The 18,499-nt window shown below is 49.6% G+C and overlaps 1 protein-coding gene across 6 annotated transcripts in view; it reads left to right on the top strand.

Annotated features, from left to right (window-relative positions):
• TSPOAP1 (TSPO associated protein 1) overlaps positions 1-17,964 on the top strand; it is a 68,155-nt gene extending 50,191 nt beyond the window's left edge. For 2 of the 6 annotated variants that reach the window (XM_054287329.1, XM_054287325.1), the window contains 10 exons: positions 30-1,157; positions 1,766-1,892; positions 2,038-2,189; positions 3,109-3,271; positions 5,464-5,535; positions 5,899-5,931; positions 6,788-6,891; positions 8,616-8,687; positions 10,163-10,291; positions 16,667-17,964. In XM_054287329.1, the coding sequence (XP_054143304.1) occupies positions 30-1,157; positions 1,766-1,892; positions 2,038-2,189; positions 3,109-3,271; positions 5,464-5,535; positions 5,899-5,931; positions 6,788-6,891; positions 8,616-8,687; positions 10,163-10,291; positions 16,667-16,882 (2,196 nt within the window). In that variant the 3' untranslated portion in view covers positions 16,883-17,964. Of the gene's footprint in view, positions 1-29; positions 1,158-1,765; positions 1,893-2,037; positions 2,190-3,108; positions 3,272-5,463; positions 5,536-5,895; positions 5,932-6,787; positions 6,892-8,615; positions 8,688-10,162; positions 10,292-13,361; positions 13,422-16,666 lie in introns of all 6 variants that reach the window. The other 4 variants (XM_054287328.1, XM_054287331.1, XM_054287327.1 and 1 more) reach the window with 4 other exon arrangements.
• Positions 17,965-18,499: the final 535 nt, after the last annotated feature.

Genomic DNA, 18,499 nt, shown 5'->3' with positions numbered 1-18,499 from the left:
CTGTGGCTTTTCTCGGGGTCTGGGTACAGATGGATCTTTGTGATACTGACAGCGATGAGGAGATTCTGGAGAGGATCCTGGAGCTCCCGCTTCAGAAGAACCACAGCAAGAAGTTGTTCAGCATCCCTGAAGTGACTGAGGATGAGGATGAAGATGAGGATGAGAAGGGTGTTACAGAAGAAAAGACAGACCCTCAAGACTCCTTGGAAACACAAACCTACCATTCAGGAAGAACAGAGAAACCACCCAACAGTAAGGAGCCATTTCTAAAGGAAGATGGGAGTAACACCTCCATGAAGGTCTCTGCTCAGACTCCTCAGGGGGTGCACAGTGCTAGGGAGAGCAGAGTGGAGGCTGACCGTGCAAATCCTGCCTTTGGCCAGCTGTCTTGCAGTCAGAAGAAGGCACACTGGAACTGGGGCTATCAGGAGAATGATCCAAAGTCTGGGACTGGGACAAGTCCCTCTTGGAACAAGAAGAAGGGAAATAATTATCGGGAGAAGATCCGGAGTCGGCCTGAGATAAGTAGGAAGAGACAGAGTGATCTAACAGAGCACTGCAGTCGTCTGCTGGGCAGCTGCAGCCAGATGGGGAGCGGGTTATACAGAGCTCCCAGTCTCAGGGAGGAGCTGAATGTTGTCAGCAGTGCTGGTGGAAAGGAGGGGTTGGATTTGTACAGCCGGGCCAGGCAAGGCACCTTACGGAAAAAAGCCCCAAGAGCAGTGGGATCAGGGGGGGCAGAACCAGCCGTGATAGCAACGCACTGCCCCAGCCCCAGGAGCCTGGAAATAGACATCGAGTATGACTCCGAAGATGAGCAGGATTCAACGTGTGCATCCTCCCTGGAGAGCAGGCTGTGGCCAGAGAGGTCCCAGAGCTGCCAGGGGGACTGGAGTGATTGCTCCAGTCAGTCTGAGGTTGCCCACCTGGGTGGCAGAAGGGACCTGACCAGGCTGGAGATGATGGAAGAGCAGGGTATGGAGTGGGCCGGGTCTCCGAGCTGGCACCTACGATTCTTCTGCCGGGAGAAGGAAGCTGCAAGGTGTGAGAGCAGTTCTGAGGAGCAGGGCTGGGAGCTGGACTGTAAGTCACCTGGCTGGAGAAGGAGGCTCGAACATTCTTCGAAGGGGATACGTAGCACCTCCTTGCACAAAAGGGTTGGGTGACTTTTCCTATTCTGGCTTTGAAGCAGCTTGCAGTGGTGCTGGCTTCCCTCTGCTTCCCTGGCCTGCCTGTATCTTGCTTTGTTCAGTGTTGTCCAGAGAAAGAACCCTCCTCTAGGATTGCCTGGAAGGATATCTGAGAGATTCTGTAGTTCTGTGCTGCTCCATGGCTTTTCTTGTAGTAGCTGCTTCTGCTTTTCCTGCTCCCTGACCAAGTGTCACCGATGCAGTATTCCTTTTCACGCTGGGTCTTCCTCCCCGCGGCAGGAGGCTGTGGGACCCAAGTGAAAATCCCTGGTGCAATAAGCTGATTGGTGAAAGCTTTGTGTAGATGCTGACTGTAATGTCATTGCCTCCCCTTGAAATGCCCTTTCCTGCATCTTCACCCTCTCCAAGGGGATCGTCACTGGTGCCTGGCAGAGTGCCTGCCTGTCCTCAGTTCTGTTTTCCAACTCCCTTGGTCTTTCCAGCTCTAGAGTGTCCCTGAAGAGGAATGTTGCATTTGGATGCACTGCTCTTTGTGGAGTGCGTTTGGGCTGAGCGCTGTTCAGGGAGTTGGAAGGCAGAGGCTGCTACTAATTCTCTGCTGGTTCCAATTGCAGGCACCCAGTCATAAAGATTCCAGGGGCCCAGAGCCGCCGGGCACAGGCGCCTGGCAGGCTCCTAGCCGAAGACGGAGCAGGAGTGAGAGAAGAAGCCAAATGCAGAAACCTTTGCTCTCTAGTCCAGGTGAGCAGGAACGGGGAGAGAGGTGGGCAGCAGGAGAGATGGAAGGTCCTGGAAATGGCTGGGGAGAGGCTGGCAGGCAGTGCCTGGCCCATGCACTGCTGGGGCAGGGCTGATGTTCTCTCTGCTGTGTTCCCCCTGTGCACAGGCCTTCCAAGGAGCACTGCTCCTGAGAGCTCTGGCAAAGACGATGGCATTCGGATCTTTGTGGCTCTCTTTGACTACGATCCTGTCTCCATGTCCCCTAACCCTGATGCAGCAGAAGAGGAGCTCCCATTTAAGGAGGGGCAGATCCTGAAAGTAAGAACTTAGTGAACATCTCCTACTCTGTAGATCTGTCTGGTGTTCCAGGGGAGGAGACAGAGTGGGAGGTCTGCAGTTTCCTCATGGGGGAAGTAGAGGGGCAGATGCTCATATTTTTTCTCTGGTGACCTTATGGAATGACTGGAGCTGTGTCAGGGAGGGTTAGGTTGGATCTCAGGGAAAGGTTCTTCCCCCAGAGGGTGCTGGGCACTGCCCAGGCTCCCTAGGGAATGGGCAGGGCCCCGAGGCTGCCAGAGCTCCAGGAGCCTTTGGACACTGCTCCCAGGGATGCACAGGGTGGGATTGTTGGGATGTCTGTGCAGGGACAGGGGCTGGACTGGATGGATGATCCTTGTGGGTCCCTTCCTATTGAAGTGAAGGGGAGAACGACCATCCTGGTAATGCATCGAACTCCAACTTTATTGATCAATCAATCACCTTAAATAACAAAGTTAACGAACTTCATGCATATTCTGTAATCCAATTTCATGATAGGCTAACAGAGAAACTTCTAACCACTCCTCTTGTTTTAGAATACCTACAATTGTTTATTAAAAACAGAAACCAAAACAGAAACCAGAAACTAAAACAGAAACCAGTGTTCCCAAAACTTCTACATCTGTTCTCAGGATGGCAGGCCTTCCCAGAGACGGTGTTCTGCTTATTATGGGAAGACAATCTGAGAACTCCATTGTTTATAGAATGATGCCTGAGAGAGTCTAATTGTTTATACAAATCAGAAGGCTGAGAACTGTTAGAAACTGCTTTACTTTTCCCCTATACTTTTCTCTCAATTGTATGTCTCATGGCCTTTTCTTTAAGTCATTCTCCGACACCTTCCAACTCAGGATATTCCATGATTCTTTCTCTGTTTAGCTCAGTCCCTGCAGCATAAACAGTCTATTTCCCTTTGCAGGTTTGTGGAGACAAGGATGCTGATGGTTTTTACAGGGGAGAATGTGCTGGAAGGGAGGGATACATTCCATGCAACATGGTGTCAGAAGTCCCTGTGGAGAGTAGTGAGCTCAAGCAGCAGCTGCTAAAGCAGGGATTCCTGCCTGCGGACACGGAGAGCCCAGGTATTATGTGTGTGTATGTGTGTGCCATGCTCCTGTGGCTCTTTGCTGCAATGTTGGAAGCTCAGTCCTGCTATCATGTGTGGCCAGTGCAGCCACCAAACCCATCTGGAGGGCTGTCCCTGGATCTGCAGCCTGATTTAGTGGCTGCTCCTTAGCAGGGGCATCTGGCTGGATGTGGGTGTTCTGAGCTCTCAGTTCATCCCTGGCTCCAGCATTTGCAGCTGCTCCTGGGCTTGAGGTGTGTGAATTCAGCACAAAGTGCGGCTGAACCTTGCTAGGGACAGGGAAACAGAAGCATTTGAAGAGCAGCTGAAGTATGTGAATAAGAGTTTTCACTCTGTTCCCTCCTTTGTTTTGTTTGTGAATGGAACTCTTGGGATGACCCTGCACTTGGGTGAGAGAATCTGTGACTTGGGACTGGAGATGTGAAAGGGGGAGGAAAGGTGTGAGACAGCAAGATAGGCAGGCAGGAGTATACAAAGAGCAGATCTGGTGGTTGGGTTCCTCCTTACTCACCCCCTGAAGTATGTGGTCAGTGCCTTGTGCCCTGCAGAGGCTTTCCTGTTCCTTCCCTCTCATGGACTCAGAGAGGAGAGGGAGCAGCCCTGGGATGTGCAGCTCAGGCTGAGCCAGGCTCAGGGCTGTGAGCTGCCCCTGCTGGGAATCCCAGTGTCCCTGTGCCTCTCCCTCATGCCTGCCACCTCTCGTCATGCACTCCTCTGTGCACCCTATTGCCAGTGCCAGTTGTTGGATCTGCTCCACTTGTTAAAACACCAGGATATTCCTGCTTTGGCTGGTCCCTGTTTCCCTGCCAGTTCAGCAGTGAAAAATAGCACAAGTGTTGGTCATGGCAAAGGTAAGCCCTGACATTGCCTGAGCTGGGAAAAAAGCCCAAATCAACTTAAAAATAAGAAAACTCAAGGGAAAAAAAAAAAAAAAGGAGAAATCCAACTTGTTCTTATTTCTGTGGAGGGAGACTCTAACAGACCCTTAAGGTCCTTTCTCACCCAAACCATTCCATAATTCGGAGGGACTGACAGTGCTCAGCTCCTAAATGTTAGTCCCTGGAAAGTTGGTGCTGAGCAGCACAGGGACTGAAGGAGCCTGATGTTTTCACTGTGTGATTTCTTGAATATGTTTTTAAAGGACAAACATATTCGGTCTCTCCCATGTCTGAGGAGAGGAGATTTGAGTAAGGTGTTTTTCACATCCATACTCTTTCTCTTGTGTGCATGCCAGAGATGGCTGGATGCCTATGGTGGCCTGTGTCTCTCAGTGGATACACAAGGGATACTCTGCCCTGCCCCACTGCATAGTCTTGGAAGAGTAAAGGATTTTAATAGTTCTGAGACTTCATTAAACATGACAGGTTTGAAAGTTTTGAGGAAGGTGGTGGTGGTAGTCAGTAAGTTGTGTGTGGAGGGAGGGACTGTAGGTTTGGCACTGGTGGGGACACACCTCAGATCCTAGGGGCAGTTCTGGGCCCCTCTTGGTAAGGACACTGAGGGGCTGGAGCACGTCCAGGAAAGGGAACAGAGAGCCCCAGGAGCAGCTGAGGGAGCTGGGAAAAAGGCTCAGGTGGGAGAAAAGGAGGCTCAGAGGGGATCTTCTGGCTCTGCACAACTCCCTGACAGGAGGGGGCAGCGGGTGTAGGTTGGGCCTGATGATCTTTTTCTAACTGTAGTGGTTCTTTGATTCCTTGGCAGTTGGGCTGACTGTACCTCTGCTGTTTCCCTGCTGCCATAATAAGGCTGTTACACCCTTGTAACTAAGGAAATGCCTTGGAGGGGTTGGTCTGGGCACTCCTCAGGTTCATTTGGGATTTCATCCTGTCCTGACCCTGCTCAGTGCAGAAGCTTTAGCTAGGTGTTAATAGTACAAGGTTTTATTTTGTCCTTATGGTGCTGCTTCTGAAAGCTAAGGAGCAGCAAAGTCTGTGTGCTCTGAGCTGTGGAGTGCCTAAAAGGTGTAAGTACATTGTGAATTTCTCTGTGTATTTGGGATGTGGATCACAGCTCATCTGAGTCCACATATGAAGCCCAGAGGGCTTTGGCCACAGAAATCCTGTTGTCAGCCTCCCAGGGGAGGCATGTCATCTCTGTCCCCTGTTCACTATTCAAGATGCTTCTCACTTTCCATTCACCGTCTGTTTCTCTTGTCTATTTATTTGCTTTTTTGGTGTTTTTATTAAGGAAATGGCACATTTTCTCCACCTCCACGCCGCCAAACTGTCCCTCCTCCAAAGCCCAGACGCTCCAAGAAAGGTCTGTGTCACCCACTGCTTCCTCTTTGGTTTTTGCTGTAGGATTACAGACTGCATTGAATTTTTACTACTTGCTTTCAGGACCCTCAGATGTTTATATGACTGCTAGGAAGTGGAAAGAGAGCCCATCCCTGTGCTGGTGTTAAGTTTTTAACAACAGTGATGTCTTTCATAGTTTGGAGCTTGACCTGTGCTTCTTGTTACGTTCCTGAGTCCTGGTTACTGGTGTAGACTTTGAGTTGCATGAACAGTTTGCTTCTGTTGTTTGCTGTATTGGTGCTCTTTTTTGCTGTTTATCAGTTGTGCCATGTGGTCACTGTTGGAGATGAGCTCTTACTGATGAGGCATTTTCTTCCTCCAGCAGGGCTGGACAAACAGGAATGCAAGTCTCAGCCAGGTGAGAAGTGCTTTTACTGGGGAGTAGGTAATGCATGATAGAATTACAGATGTGTTTTGTGGTCAAGGGCCAGTGTGACACCCTGTGGTGCTGCTTCTGAGCACTGTAACAAAAAGGTTTTAGTTCTTTTTGTTTAGTGGCGGGTGCAGAATGGTTTGGGTGAGCAGGGGGAGAGCACCAGTTGTTTTGCTGTGGGAGGAGCAGGGCAGTCTCTCACTCATCACATGCTGTGATCCAAGAGACACTGAGAGGGTGCTCCCTCTTCTGAGGTGCATCATCTGTTTATATCCAGAGAAGCCAAGTGTGCAAACCCTTTCCAGCCCATCTGGTGCTGACCCAAAGGAGAGTTTAAATCCACGAACGTGTGTTTTCTGTAGCACCAGACTTGGCTTTGGTAGGCTCAGGGCAGGTCTGTAGGTAATGGGTTTGAGCAGGCAGGAGATTTGGGATGGCAAGGCCTGGACTTCCCTGTGTGCTGGTTCCTGGCTCTTGGAGGATAAATTTTGTAGCTTAATAGCAGAACATTGTGTAGTGGGAGGAGAAATGTCGTTTCAAGACACTGTAAAGAGACAGCTGTCCTCTGTGTGTGTGTGTGAGTAAATAGAAAATGTAAAATAAAACATTCCTGTACATATAAACAGCACCAGGATGAGGGGATGGATGGATGCCCCCACTTTTGTGCTTATGAGGCAATGAAGAAGATCAGAAAACTGTTTTACCAAATGGCTATAAAGTCTCTCTCCACTCAGTTCCCCCCTTTTTGCACAGACCACTATAAGAATGGTGAAGGAGTTGCTGTGATTTGGGATTTTGTCCTAGTATTTCCATCTAAGAATATTTTATTTTTCTCCTGCAGGGCAGAAACATAAAGACATTGAAGCAGAGCTGCTGACTCCTCGCAGGATGGTGGCTGCCTTTGACTACAACCCAAAGGAGAGCTCTCCTAACACGGATGTGGAGGTAACCACCAGCTGCTCCCCCCTTTTCAGAGGTTTCTTCTTCCTGTCTCTTTTTTCCTTCTCTCTCAAGACATGCAGCACTTTGGTCCAACCAGAGTCTCAGTGAAACTGTGTGAGTATTCATTGCATCCTTTAGTGATCAGACAGGACTGAGCAGATCTGGGGCAGGAGGAAGCAGCTCCTACTGGTAGCAACTGATCCAGGAAACACTCTAGGAAAAGGAAAAACCTGCCTAAGTGTTTGAAAGCACTTTTGACACTTAATTTGAGCATGACTTCAGTGTTAACAATCTGTGTAGTTCTTTGTTCAAGCAAAAAGATTTAGCTCCAGTTTAATATACTAGTTTGCAAAGTTCTTCTTTTCAAACAATTCCTACATATAGAATCACAGAATCATGGAATGGGATGGGTTGGAGGAGGTCTTAAAGCCCATCTCATCCCACCCCCTAGCATGAGCAGGGACACCTTCCACTAGACCAGGCTGCTCCTTCCAGCCTGGCCTTGGACACTTCCAGGGATGGGAAGGGGTATAATCTAAACAGGGAAGGATACAATCCAAACAGTCATTTTGTGGATAAATCAGTTCCAGGTAGAAAGGTGGCAATGCAGAATCCTTTCTGCAAAAAGAGATGAGCACATGATCTGTTCTCTGTTCCTCCAAGCTGTGTTTGCTCTCTGAGCAAACATAAACATGGGGTTTGGATTCCCATCCTTTCCCTTCACCCACGAAGGAGCGTCTGGCCAACAGAGGGCACAGCTCAGGGAATGCTTGCCTCCCAAGCTGTGTCTCCTGCCCAGAGAGACACAGCTGAGGACAGAGTGTTTTAGGATGGTGGAATATCTTGGGAGAGACACAATGTGAGCATGTATCCAGCCACCCAACACTTTTGAACCCTTGTCACTGAGGAGGTGACTGTGCTTTTTGCAGTGATTTGCTCTTGTAGAACTCTTTTGGACAAGAGCTTACATTTCTGAAACAAGCTGGTAGAGTTCTGTGGGAGATACTCCACAGGAGCAACCTGCAGCCTCAAGAGATTAAATTGAGGACTAGGGATATATTATTGTAAATGTATTGGAAGTAGATCCCTTCCAGCTGACACTTGTGAAGTGCCAGAGTGTCTTAAGTGGGACTCAGCCTGTTTGGAGCCTCCACTGGGCAGCTTTTTCCATTAAAAGAGACTGGTGACACCTTTTTCTTTAGCCTTATGCCCCATGGAGCGTGTGCTGTGGTGTCTGACAGAACAGAGGGTGTGACAGCAAAGGGTCACTGTGTGCTGTGCTCCTGTTCCGTGTCCAGGCTAAACCACCCTGTTTGTATGCATTCCTGCTAGTGACTAGTCCCTAAGTGCTGCATACAAAACAGGCTCATCCAAGGGAGGAGGATTTGTAATTATATTTAAAGAAATTGACAGTATTCCTGGTGCTTGCTGAGCCTGTCCTCAGTGCACCTTTCCAGAGCAGGTGGTAGGTACTATTTTGAAACCTTATTACAATTGGTTTTAAAATGGGCTTTGCTCTTGTCTAAATTTATGAAATGCTTCCCTAGCAATGAATTCCAGAGTTATCCACTTCAGTTTCCCTCCTGCATCTGGTCCTGCAGGACCAAACACCGTGGGCTCCCTCCCCTGGAGTGAGTTTGGGCAGGAAGCTGAGGGGAGCCTGTGTTCCTGGTGAGTGATTCCAGGCACTGCTTCTCCTGTCACCTCTGTTCTCTGGCTCTTTGCAGGCTGAGCTGACCTTCAGTGCTGGGGACATTATCACTGTCTTTGGGTCCATGGATGATGATGGATTCTACTATGTAAGTGCAGGGCTTGGGAAGGTCCTGTGGTTACACTGGAAATTGTTGGAGTTCATGGAGTGGCAGGGTAGCAGAAATCAGGGCACAACATATCCTGCTCTTGAGAAAAACATAAACCCCTCTCTACTTAGTGCAGGGAAGCCTGTTTCTAGAGATCATTTCTCCTGCTGTAAATCCATTATTACAGAGTCTTGGAATGGTTTGGGCAAGGGACCTTAAAGCTCATCCTGTTCCACCCCCTGCCATGGGCAGGGACAAGTTCTACTGTCCCAGGTTGCTCCAAGCCCTGTCCAGCCTGGCCTTGGATGCTTCCATGGATCCAGGGGTAGCCACAGCTGCTCTGGGCACCCTGTACCACGGCCTCAGCACACTCACAGCCAGGAATTCCTTCCCAGTATCCCATCTATTCCTGCCCTCTGGCAGTGGGAAGCCATTGTCCCTTGTCCTGTCTCTGTCCCTTGTCCCCAGTCTGTCTCCAGCTCTCCTGGAGCTCCTTTAGGCCCTGGAAGGGGCTCTGAGGTCTCCCTTGGAACCTTTTCTCGTCCAGGGGAGTCCCAGGGTATCCCAGCCTGGCTCCAGAGCAGAGGGGCTCCAGCCCTGAGAGCATCACTGTGGTCTTTAAACATCCCAGTGGTTCTGAGTTTATTTTTTGGTATCAATTGCCAGCAGGTTTCCCAAAGCCTTGCCTGCATTTTTCCATGCACACACCTGCTGAACCAGCACCAGCTCTGAGCTAACATTCCACCAGGCACTTGGACACTTGGGTCAGAGGCTGGAATGGTGATCCAAGTTAGCACACACGTTCCTGGGGCTGTGCCTGCCCTCCAGCTGTGTGCCAAACTTGAGCCTTGGCCCTTGGATCATCCACCTTTTCCTGCATGGGAAACACTGTGCCTTCACACATCTCACTTAAGGTTGAGCTCCACGTTAAGTCTGAGGGCATCACTGAGAATGTTTTGTTTGATCCTTTTATAGTGTTGGACAAGCAGCAACGCTGGGGTGTGTTTTGTCTCACCCAACCACCTCCTGTTGAACTGGATAAATATTTGTAGGAGTACCATACTGCAGCTCTGGGCCTCTGTGATCATGGATGCAGTGCCTACAGGACACTGTAGTACTGCCTCATTCTTTAAAGACATCGGTAAATACCAGGGCAAATCAAAGGCCTCTAGGGCACCTGTGGCACAGTCACATTGCAGTATGGTAGTGGAGATTTTGAGTTTGTATAAATAACCTTTGTCACAACTTGCTGTCATCTCTCCTTCCTTTACTCTCTTCTGTGTTTCTGTGCTCTGAATTGTTCCACAACTAAGCAAGGATGTGAGTTCTGGAATTTTCTGAGGATCCTCCCTATGTGGGTGTGTTCTGGACTTGTCTCAGCCTACAGCCCAACCTTCTCTGCAGGGCACTGCACCTCAAGTTGTTATTTATGTCTCTAGGAAAGCTGATGTGAGAATTGAATGTTGATCTTGCAGGGAGAGCTGAACCAACAGAGAGGGCTTGTCCCGTCCAACTTCCTGGAAGCTGTTCCTTTGGATGGCAGCACGGCCAAGGAATTCCATTCCAAAGAGAAAGAAGCCTCTCCACTGAGTGCTGAGAGCCAGGTGAGATGTGTGACTGCATGGCACTGCCAGCCAGGCTGGCTGTGGCTGCAGCCTGGGCATTGCATGGCATGCAGCACCCATGGGATCACTGAACTCACTGCATGCAGCCTGTTCATCCCAAGGGAGTGCCAGGAGCTCTTCCCAAGGACTTACTTGTAGTGCAGAAAGTGACACAAAACAACCCCTGCTGGGGCCTCAGTGTGCTCAAGGAGTATTCAAATCCTACCAGCAAATTGTTTAGATCCACTGAAAGGTCAGTGGGAAAATTCTGCTGGAAGGAAAGGTTCAAACAGCTCCCCAGCCACATGAAATTCCTTAAATATTACTGTATCCATGCCAGTGAGTTCTGGAATTAGCAACACCCAAACACCAATGTTTTTCCATCCACCCCAAGTTAGATATATCTTAATCCAGGCTGAGGTGCTTCTGGATAAATTCAGAACACACTGAGGAGTTTCCCAAGCAGATCTAGGGGATGGATCCTATGGTTTCAAAAGCATTCCCCAGAGTCAAAGAATTCAAAGGTTAAATTAACCCCTTGCATTGTATTGCTGAGACTCTTGGAATAAAGGCTTAAGTGGGAGACTGGGGTCATGTCAGGGGCTGAGGCTGAAAGTGCAGCAGCTCCTTTGTCATTCCTGGATCCCCAGTGCTGTCTCACTGTGGAGAGGGAGGCAGGAGGGGCCCAGCTTGGTCCCACCTCACATGGGCTCAACCTTCAGTCCTTCTTGGGAGGTTGTTGGCACTGTCATGTGGTGTCAGAGCAGGTTGGCTTTGAGCCATCCCTAGGGAAGTAGGTGGCCCTAAATCCCTGAATCCTGCTTTGTTGAATTCCCCACTGGTGCCATCCCAGCTTTCTGCTCTCTGCAGAATTTCTTGGGCTTTTTTTCATGCTCAGCTCTTCCTGTTCTCTGTATCTATATCTCTATCTTCAAATGCTGCCTGGTCTTCCTTCACCTCAGCCCTATCCCTTGCTTCCTGGCATTCCAGGCTTTGTGGGTACAGGATTTGCACTCCAGCCTTGATGTCTTTTCAGGCAGAGCAGCCTGGCTCAGACAGTGAGGTTTGTGGGCAGTTTGTTGGATCATCTGCTGACCTCAGCAGCTCTCTGGGGTCCTGTCCTGCTGGGGACACTGGTCCTTGCTGGGGAATCGCGGGTTAATCAGCTGTTACTGCTAGGGTAACCTCCCTGGGGGTTAACAAGGATGCAGAGTGGGATTCTTTCTTCAGTTTCCCTCTCAAAGTTATTTACTCTTACCAAATGACTCATCTGTTGAAATAGAGGGTGCCAAAGGAGACCTCAACCAGTAAAATAAAGGTGGAATTCTAAGTGTAATTTAGTGCAGATCTTCCCTCTGGCATCAACTAGCAGCTACAGGGCCTGTTTCAGATTCCAGGGGTTGTTATTCTAGCCCCAGCCCACATCCTCCCAGGGACCAGGGAGAGTTCAGGTAACTTTGTCTGCCACTGGCAGGTGTGAAGTGTTTGCAAAGCCAAACCCACTTTCCTCTGTGTTCTCTGCTGCTGAGTTCAGTGGGTGACTGATGCCCTGCACAGCACTTTGGCCCACATACCCTTGCATGCTGAAGGGTATGTGGGCCAAACATACACCTTTTCCTATGTTTCATGACATTTTGTTAAATACAAGCACCTTTCAGGTGTGTTAAAGACAACCCATATAAAATAGACAGGTTTCAGGTTTGCCTGCCCTTCAAACCTTTCCATTTGTCTCTAGTCCTTTGTGCCTGAGATCCAAGAGAGCCTCCCCTTACACTGGCTCTGACTTTTGGGTGCACAGAGCAGGAACCTGTTGGGTTTGGTAGTTTTGTTACTCTCCTGATCCATGATCTGCTGTTCTCTGTAGTTGGAGGACTGGAAAATTCAGATAATTATGATTAAACCAATTTTATTTTAGTGGGAATCAGCTTGAGCTCTCTAGGCATGACTGTGGCTGCTTCTGCATTGTGCCAGCCTGGCTCCTGTCCTGCTGCCTCCCTGCTTCTCCTGGACACCTGTCCCAGGGGATCCTGGCTCAGCACCCCCAGCACTCCTCCCATTTGTGCTTTGCAATCCAGACCTGTCTAAAAAGCTTCCAAACAAGAAGGGCACGTTTGCCCCCTGTTAAAAGTGGTATATTCACCCTCCTCAGAGACAAAGTAGAATTAATTAACTGCATTTAAGTGTGTTTAATGATTCCTGAAAAGACAGAACCTGACCCCACAGTGGTTTTGGCTGTCACACCAATCACAGCATCCCAACCTGTGGGCAGAAAACCTCATGGGAAAGGCAGAAGAAAGAAATACCTCTTATACAACAGACATATTCCATATCCATCCCTGAGCTGGAATAAACTCTCCCAGTGATACAGTCATGCCTGAGCCTTTCCAAATTCCTGTAGCACTTTCACCCCATGGAGTTAAGGAAAACTTGCTTGTTCAACTTGCTGTTAGCAGAGCAGGCTCCCTGCAAATTCCCAGTCCCAGCCTGAGCCCTGGCACCTCAGGGGGGATGTGTGTGTACCATGGCAGAGCTTTGGGCTTGGTTACAGCTTGTTCCAGTTGCAACAGAAGCTTCTCCATGAGTGATTTTTAAATCACTTGTAATTTCTTGGATGTGATGTTCCTACCTTACCTGTTCTTCACACTTCCCTTCTCCCTGCTGCCCTACCAAAGGCCTGAGAATAAGGACAATTTATTTCCAAATTGAACTGGGGAAGGTGGATCATTTTTAATTATTTCTGAATAAATCTTAAAATGCTGGCAACTGAAAAGGTGAAGCAATTGAACTTACAAACTGACAACATTTGGGGATTAGAATAAACAAACAAAAACAGCATAAAGGGGAGGATCCAAGAAGTTCTGGTCACAGCCAGGGCCCAAAACACTCAATGCTTACCGGCTCAGAGCAGCTGCTTTAACACTGTTCTGTTGATGGAATATTTTTCCATTGCTAACATGTGGTTTCTGTCAAAGACTGATTGTAAAGCACCTTCAGAAAGTGTTTGATTCTAACTGATTTCATGTATTTATTTCTGCCTGTGTTACGCACCCGGGACGGTTCTTTTCTTCAGAGAATGAGGAAGAGAAGAGTCCAGTGATAGATATGAGTGATACATAGAGAGAGCAACCATGTAAGTGTGTGAGACCTTCAACCTCCCACCCAGCCCAGCACCTCAAGGGCTCCTGCACCTGCAGTTGGCTTCTATTCTTGTTTGTATTTGGCAGGCTGGTTTGGGGCTGTGGTGGCAAATCCACCTTCAGGTCTGATGTCGGACCTTTCACTGCCACCTGGGTTCTGTGGAAAAGACAAACCATTCAGCACATGACGTGCAGTTGGCTGGAACAATTATCTGGTGGTTTTGGGGACCAGGATGGGATTTTGCTGGATATTCAGGTTTGGGAAGGAGCTGCTTTGGTAACTCAGCTTGGCCCTTCTGTTCCAATCAACAGCCAAAGCGTTGTTTGGCCTTTGCAAGGCCCTCCTCAGTCTGAGCTCACTTCATGTTCAGCCTGGGGTTTTTTCCCCTCTGGATTTTACTCCTTCCTGAGAATAGTCTTGAAAAACCCCTGCCCACCATCCATTTAAGAAAATAGTAACACTGAGGCCCTAAAACCAACCTTGTGTGGATAATTGTTCTGGGGCTGGGTGGGTGAGACCCCTCATTTTGGGGACCAGTGGGAGCAGTCTTTGTTTTCCTTAGTTTCAAATGTTTGTTTTTCAGAAATTGTGTTAATCAGTAACACCTGAGAGAGTACTAAAACCATCCCTGAAAACTGATATCACTCTTGTGTTTATCTTGTATGAGAATTTTGACAGAGCAGTTTTTCCTTTGTTTCTCTTAGAGAAGAACCCCCAATTTTTGTATGATTTTTCTCTTACCACATGAATCTGTGAGCTGGTTCTGTTGCTTTCATGCCACATAGAGACCTCTGAGAAGAGGAGAAATTGTTTGTGGGGCCACTTCAGGTCTGTCCTGAAACTGTTCCATCTTTACCAAAAAAGTGTTTTCCAATGGTGCATGGACAGAGCCTTCACTGCCCTGGCTGCACAGGGGCCTTTACATCCCTCCTGCATCACTCCCTAAGTGTTGGTGAGCCTCTTCTGATGCTAGCCCAGTGCTTTTGGGCATTTTATCCAAGGGATTCTTTGTTGCACAAATCACAGTTTCTGGAGTAGAACTTGGGGATTCTTTTGCTCCCAGCTGAGAGAGTGGGCTCCAATTTAGCCCACTTGGCTTTCTTTTCTCTTTGCCTCCATAAATCTTGCATTTCTGGCTGCATATGGTTCATCTGGATTTATGTGGATTTGCTCCTGGACTCCTCAGACTGGACTAACCCTGGGCTTATCAGCACCAAGTGCTGTTCTTTGCACAGTGGAGCTGCCAGGACAGACAGAGGTTGCAGCTGTTGCTGCATCATTGGTTGGAGTGGTCCTTCCAGGCAGAGTGCAGCTTTCCTAAAGGCCAGCCTGGGCCATCCATCAGCATGTGTGACATCCTGCAGCATGTCCTGGGCAGCAGCTGGCCTTAGGGCACAGTGCTGCACACCTGGAGTGCCTTGGAAAGCCACATCTTCAGGTGAACAGAGTGTGAGCTCAGGAAAAGTCAGCTGTGGGATTGGTTACTATCATGGGGAGAGGCAGAGAGGAGTTCCAGCTCTGTCCTGTAATTCAGGCAAGGGAGAGTCTGATGGCACTGGCACAGCTGAGTGATTGCTGTGAGGCAGAAGTTGACTCTCAGCTTTGTGGAGTTGAAGGGGTCACAAATTCACTCCAGGATGGAGCTCCCAGTGCTCTGCCCACTCAGGACTGACTCCATGGGTGTTGTAGGTGCTGAGTCTCACCCAGAGCAGAGGTTTGTGCTCGTCCTGGGCCAGAGGTGCTTCCTGCCTGCAGCAGCCCCGACCAGCACAGCTCCCACCTGTGAGGGAGGAGAGGGCACAGCCACTGGTCCCAAAGGAGGTGGGTGCTGAACCAGCACTAGGGTGCCAGAGCAGAGCTGCTTTGACTTTCCACCTTGGGAAGCTTTAAATAAAGTCCCCACAGGGCATGAGCGTGGCTGTGCTGGAGTGGGGCAGCAGTGCTCTGGGCTCTGCTTCTGCCTCATTCAGCTGCTTGCCCTGCACAGAGAGTGGGACCAGGACCAGGCACATCCAGTCCTGCCCAGGGGCTGCTGCTGAGATCTGCACACAGTTCCTGGCTGGAGTCTGATCTTCAGGAGTGCTTCCACTCAGGCAGAGAGTCCTGCTGGCACTGTCACCATCTCACATTCCCTCTGGGGGCTTTGGCTCCTGCAGACCTGTGAGGGACTCAGTGAGACCCAGGTAGAGGGATGCTGAGGGTGTGATGTTCCTCTTCCCTGGCACAGGTCCAGCCACTCTCACCTTGTGTTTTGGGGAATGCCAAGACAGGATGTACAGCTGGAGCTTGGAAGCAGCTGGTTTGTGAAAGCTGTGTGGAAGAGAAGGCAGTGAGGTTAAGGCTTTCCTAGGCCTCAGAAACCCAGAGCCTCTTCCCTGGGGAGCTTCACAGCCTGTTGGGAAAGGTTGACCTGCCAGATTGTAATTGTCACTGTCTGGACAGCCAAGCCTAGCGAGAGGAGGTTATGGAAGGAAGGCTGCTGACAGGAACTGATCTCTCAGTGCTTTGTGAAGAGGAAACAGAGCCCAGGACTAGGGCACATTGTGATTTCCAAAGGAAACAGCACTGTTTGAGACTGGTGGGTCCCAATTAACCATCTCAAACACTCAGGAACATTCCTGTGTGCCACTTGCTCCAAGGCTTCTCCTTGTCCCGCTCCATTGGTGCCACTGCAGAGCACCAGACTTGGCTTTCTGCCCCTCCTGCCTCTAGATCTGCTGGATGCTGAGCAGCCTTGCAGGACCCTCAATTCCTTTTACTACCATGGCTGCTATTGAGAAGCCTCAGGGCTTAGCCAGTCTCCTTGATCTTGTGGAGGTCTTGCAGAGCACTTGCTCTTAGGAAATTTGGCTTTGTTAATGTCCTGGTTTCTGTCCCAGAGTGTGCTGGAGCCCAGCAGGCTCCATGGCTGAGGACTCGTGGACTCATCAGTACCTGTCCCCATCCATGCTCTCAGGAGCTGCTTCACTTACTTAGCTGTGGAGCAGCATCTTTCACCATGTACTTAGTGGGTCTTTTGTGCTGTCCTGTTCTTAGCCCAAAGTTCAGGAATTTCAGGAATTCTTAGCTAAGGAAGGGTTTGAGTTGTAAGTAAAAATTTAAATCCACTGGAAACTTCCTGAGTGGACCTGCATAGAGGGGAGAAGGCCATGTTCTCTGGCTGAGGTTTATGTTGGTGTGATCTTCAGCAGCTCTAACTTGTGCTTTTGTCTTTTGTGTTCTCTCTTTCCCACCTAGCTAAATGCAGATGGGTGTGTTGATCAGAGCGACTCCTCTCCATCTCCTCCTCTGCCTGCACCTTCCTGCCTTGTCCCAGGCGAGCAGAGGCCAGAGCAGGCACCGCTGGCCCTCCTCGCCTGCAGTGATGCACCTGGGCAGAGGAAAAAGAAGAGAGGCTTCTTCTTCAAAGGGAAAAATCTCTTCAAAAGACTTGGGTCCAATAAAAAAAACTGACAAGGGGTTTGTTTATTCCATCCAGGCTGCCAACACAGCCCCAGAGACCGAGAGTTCCGGAGAAGCCCTCTGCAATAAGCTGATTATTTTCGTAGGGAAGAAGTATGTGTTGAATAGAGAAAACTGGAGAGCGTGGGAGCTGAGAGCCCCTGGGGCAAAAGCGTGAGGTGTGAGGGCTTAGCTCTGGGATCCAGCATGTCCTGCTCCATGCAGCCCTTGGTGCACTGGTTCCCTGTAAATATTTTAATTTAATGATTATATTCTGGCTGTAAGTTAGCTAACTGGCTTTTCCCAGCAAAGCCCCAGCCCCTTAGGAGAGATCCCTTGTACTCCATACCTTGGTATTTCTCTGCTCCAAAGGAGGTTGTGTCAACTCCTTCACTTCCTGCAAAGAAAATTTGCACTTTTCTGTTCCTGTGACTTCCTTTCGCTGTCTCTGGGCTGATGAGTGAGTTCTTATTTGTACTGTAACCCTGTAAATATGCAGCTGTGCCTCGGAGCATCCCACACTGCCTCAGTCAGCTTCCAGCACGAGGATCGCCGGGAGGAAGGAGCGATGCCCTGGTGGGGCTGGGCTGCTGTCAGCTGCTCTTGCCTGGTTCACCTTGACCATGCACTGGCTGGGGACTCCGCCTTATGATTTATTTATCAATTTATTTATCAATTGATTAATTTATCTACCTATTTATTTATTTATTTGTCCATCTGCCTCTCCACGGTTCCGTTGAGCTGTGTCTGTGAGCTGCTCCTGAGCCAGTGCTGGGAGAGCAGCGCTGGGGCTGGGCAGCTTGCACTGTTCCTGTAGGAGAGGATGTGTTCCTGCAGTTGAGATGCTGCCCTGTCCAAGCACGGAGGGTTTTGTATGCCATGGTTTCTGTCCCTCCCCGTGTTTCTTTCTCTGCATGTTCCAGTGGGTCCTTGTTCTGAGCAGGGCAGTTCCGTGAGCTCCGTGAGTGGTGCCAGCACAGCGGCCGTGAGTGGTGGTGGTGGTATGGTATGTTTTTATTTAATATCAAATTTTATGACAATAAATTCTATTTTCACAAAAATACATTTTCCTTAAAAAAGACAAAGATTCAGTGATGCTTCTTTGGGGGGGTGGGTGAGGAAATTATACCAACCCCATGCACTTTGAGGGTGTTGTGCACCTTCTGTGTCACCTCTCAGAGGGACAGATGGGGCTGTGGATGCTGCAGGTGTGAGGTGAGGGCAGGGGCTGAGGTGGCAGCCCTGGGGATGCAGGGCACCAGGGAGGGCTGTGGGCATGAGGCTGCCCAGAGTGCCTGGGCTGGATCCCTGCACTCCCAGCTCTGTCAGGGGTGTGGGCCTGCACCTGCAGCCTCTGAGAATCCAGCCAAGGTGCCAGAAGTCACTGCGGGAATTTGGGGGGATTCTGCAGGGTTCCCCTGACAGGAGGGACTTGTTTGGGAAGCTGCTGCTCCCTAGAGAGAAATATTCCATGAGGATCCTGATAGCACAGTAAGGCACAGTGTCCTGTGGTGGATGGGAGTCAGGGCAAGGACACAGCAGAGCTTTGAAAGGATGAGGTGCTGCAGCTCTGCTGGAGTTTCCGCAGCTTCTGGAGCAGCCTCAGTGATGAAACTCATCAGCAACCCA

This window comes from Melozone crissalis, unplaced genomic scaffold (assembly GCF_028551555.1).
Source record: "Melozone crissalis strain CALT ecotype California unplaced genomic scaffold, PUWL_Pcris_2 ptg000057l_1, whole genome shotgun sequence".
Lineage (NCBI taxonomy): Eukaryota > Metazoa > Chordata > Aves > Passeriformes > Passerellidae > Melozone > Melozone crissalis.
This window is presented reverse-complemented; position numbering and strand designations above follow the sequence as displayed.